Source organism: Opisthorchis viverrini (genome assembly GCF_000715545.1).
Source record: "Opisthorchis viverrini unplaced genomic scaffold opera_v5_340, whole genome shotgun sequence".
Classification (NCBI taxonomy): Eukaryota; Metazoa; Platyhelminthes; class Trematoda; order Opisthorchiida; family Opisthorchiidae; genus Opisthorchis; species Opisthorchis viverrini.
Window position 1 is genome coordinate 415,930 of NW_008751999.1, and position 3,621 is coordinate 419,550.

At 45.5% G+C, this 3,621-nt stretch overlaps 1 protein-coding gene across 1 annotated transcript in view; it reads left to right on the forward strand.

The window, feature by feature from the left end:
* The window catches only part of T265_10184 (hypothetical protein), a gene marked incomplete at both ends in the record, with an annotated part of 20,300 nt that overhangs the window by 3,852 nt on the left and 12,827 nt on the right, over positions 1-3,621 (forward strand). Inside the window, 2 exons of the mRNA XM_009176478.1 lie at positions 157-220; positions 545-1,279. Coding sequence (XP_009174742.1) covers positions 1,129-1,279 — 151 coding nt within the window. The remainder of the gene's footprint in view (positions 1-156; positions 221-544; positions 1,280-3,621) is intronic.

Sequence of the window (3,621 nt, forward strand, 5' to 3'; positions counted from 1 at the left end):
GAACGCCTCGACCGGTGGGCTGAATACTTCGAACATCAACTGTCATGGCCACCAGCCGGCACCCATCTAGAGCCCACAGGTGAAGTATAACCCTGGACGGTGAGCGTGGAACCACCTACGGCCTCGGAGGTTTACGACTGCATATGTTCTTTCAAGAGCCGACGATCTGTTTGCTTGCATTTGGGAAACGGAGTCTGTCCCAGACAGCTGAGGAGAATCGGTGATAGTGCCCGTTTTCAGAATGGGCGCGTACGAATTAGCTGAAATAACGTTCGGGCATTTTTGGCTTTCTGGTCACATTTCGCCCCCTTAGCCCTGCGCGTCCGCCAGGCTTCACAGTCGTTGCACATAATCACTCACTTGTCTGATAATTCGTCCTTCCAAATTGTGTTCGGGACGGACGTGGTCATTCCTGAGGCAAAGACTATTTGTGTAGTAAGACAACTGTCAGTTCGCCACGCAATGCTCTAGATTAGCTCCAAAGGTAAAGACCATATCACGAATTTTGATTTTGATTTCAATTTTTCCGTCTTCCAAATTTCAGCTCCACTATGTTCCTTCGTAGGTGATAAATTAGCTGTCCAGCCGGTGGCGTTAGATACGTTTAAACCGGTCAGCTAGCAATGTATATAACAATTCCTTCGGCCGTGGATGATTTAGATGTTCTGATTGCCCGCTTAAAAAGGTTTAATGGAGTTCAACTTCAGCTACATGAAGATCGGCTCAAAATTTTGGGACCGGTTGAGAAGCTGGTGGATGCCCAAGTAAGTTTTATCGGTTGTTTACTTGATTTCGACACAGAACTATGCTCTTCGTTACCTTGGACCGGAGTCAAATACCCCCATCCATGTGTCGAATGACTGCTTTAGTGTTTTTCAACACGCCGACCTTGTTCGACACTTTGAGGAACAGTTTGATGTTATTATTTGCGTCAAAGGGTCACGTGAGCTATATCTTAAGGGCCGACAAGCGGACATAGACCGGTTTCAAGCCTGTCTGAGGGAATTGGAAACCAATTGCTGCCAGTGTCCAACAGTGCTAACCCCGTTCAAACTGGAGAATTTGCGTCTGTTATGTCAAAAATTTTCCATTCTGTTCCACGAATTACCTCCCAAACCCTCGATTCAGATGGCTCTCTTGATCTATTTCTCATCTTTACTGGATTCGGGCGCGAAACTGTTGCCGAAACAACGTACAGCGCCTTTATCGTACATGGAAGTCTATAGAAAGCCTGTTGGAGAGTCTCAGTTGTTTCGGAACAACCACTCTTCACTACAAGGTAACCGAAGAGCTTTTTGACTGCGTATTCCATCATGATTCGGTCCATACCAATTGTTACTTCTACCGAGGACGGTTGATCCCTGGCAGACGGTTGCAAATGTGAAGTTCTTGTGCCATAGTGTGATTGATTTCGCCTTTTCGAAAGAAATTACGTCGTTTTCCCAATAAAGCTATTTTTCAGGCAGGTCGGTCTCTGGTGCAGTTAGGCTGTACATCTACTTGACTGTATTCAGCAAACTTTGCGTACACTTTCTGACTTGTTAATCTTTGATAAATCACTGATGCTAAAGAACAGATGATTTATATTCATGAGGCTTTTCGCGCTCAGATACCACCATAAACTTACATTTTAGATGATGCAACTTGTCGTCATTTCGTCACTGACAGCAACACCAGATGATAACATCAGTGTTTCACTGCCGTACAAACTTCGCTAATTCATTTCATTAAAGCCTTAATCGAAAGAAAGGAAATATTAAGAAGAGAGGGGTACTTAGGCCTGGCCTATCAAAAACATCCGAGATGCTTACACCTCTACCATTCAGTCAGGCAATCTGGATGGAAACTGACCGCATGAGCGACACTGACACCGATTAGCCGCCATATCTTTGAATGTTTCTAGCCAAACCCACTAAGGGGCACGTGGGCTCCATTCCTGATATAGAACAGCACAACCAGCACCCAAGCTTGACATCTTTCATTTCCTTCTTCCATATCAAATTCTGTCGACCTATAAGTTCCTGCCACGCCGAATAAGGCACGAAAAACAGCGCGTGTCTTGGCAGACGGTATGCGCAACACATGGCTCAAACACTCTAGCTTGTAGCACTGGATATATTCCGCCTTACCAAAAGCCTATCTTTTGATCATCTAGCTGCGGTTTCCTTGTTTCTATCCGATCCCAACTACACTTCTGAGACATTGGTGGTCAAAGAACTGAGGAACCTTCAAACCCTGCTCCCGAAGTTGGGGTTTGGGAGGTCTTCCAGTTTTCGCCCACTTGTCTCATCAACAACGACAAGTCAGCAAAATGTAAATGGTGGACATCCTTGTCGGACAATACAGCTTGTTGGAAAGCCGGATGGCTTCCCGTGCACTCACGCCCACAAATATTCGACTGCAAACAGCGCATGATATTCACGAACATTTGGAGCAAACCCTGCTGCGCAAGCCTGGTAAAGAGAGCTAACCGACTGACAGAATCGAATGCACTCTTTAATTTAAGGAACATCGCAGTTGTAGGGAGCCTATGTGCGTGCCGTTGCTTTAGCTGTGGTCCACACAGCACCTTCCAGACCGGAGCCCTGCTTGTTGTTCTCAGGTCTTTTCTTCACGCGTCTTCGTAAGATGACGTAAAATGAGCGACACAAAGAGTGGGTACGACGTATGTCAGGCTAATTCTTATGCGATCACGACACACTGCAAGCATACGTGAAAACGGACACTACCATCGACTCACCTCAGTTGGTTAGAACGGCCTCTTTTTCCAACACAGAGGTAAATAATTTAGACAAACATCGATTGAGGACTTCGTCTCCATATTTGGAGAGAACGAGTGGGAGTTCGTATAGACCATCAGTGAAGAAAAGTACCCGCTTAATTCCGAAGCCGTCGGGGTCCCTAATTCGCTGTCCGGGGCTGTATTGCCAGTTGAGACATCGGTTGAACAGTGAGAGGTTGTTCGTTGTTAAAGCCAACGATTTAGGTGCTCTTCTTTTTGAACGGACAGGCAATCCGTTGGTATCGGTGATTGTTTGACGCACCGCAGGTTTCTTTGGGCACTTTGCGCGTATTAGCTGGAACAGCTTGTGTACATTCTCAGAATTTCTCGCATCCTTAATCTCTTCAGTTTTCTGGATCCAACAAGTTTCTCGGTCCCTGCGAATGCTCTTTTTCACCTGAATTCTGACAGCTATTCGAGTGGCATTTTACTCTCTATCAGGAGGAATATGTCTGAGTTTCGGGTAATTTTAGTGTTGGTGGATTTTCAGTGCGTAGGTTTAGTTCGTTGAGCTGTTCCACAAGCGGAGCACCTTGGAGGTTCAAGGACGGTGTAAAAAATCATTCAGCTGTAACACCCTTTCGGTGCCTAGCTGCCATGCCACCTGGAGGAAGCACAAGGGCTGGGATACTTCCAGGTTGCCCAAGCCTAGACAGGGGAAGTCGAGAGGCAGAGTTCGGTTTCGAACCACGTACCTTGCAATGATAGTGACATTAGAAGACGTATCGTCCGAAAAAAACTTCAGTGGGTGATTTCGGTGTGGTCATGGTGGCTGAGTATATATATATATATATATATACATATATACATATATATATATATATATATATATATAGTAT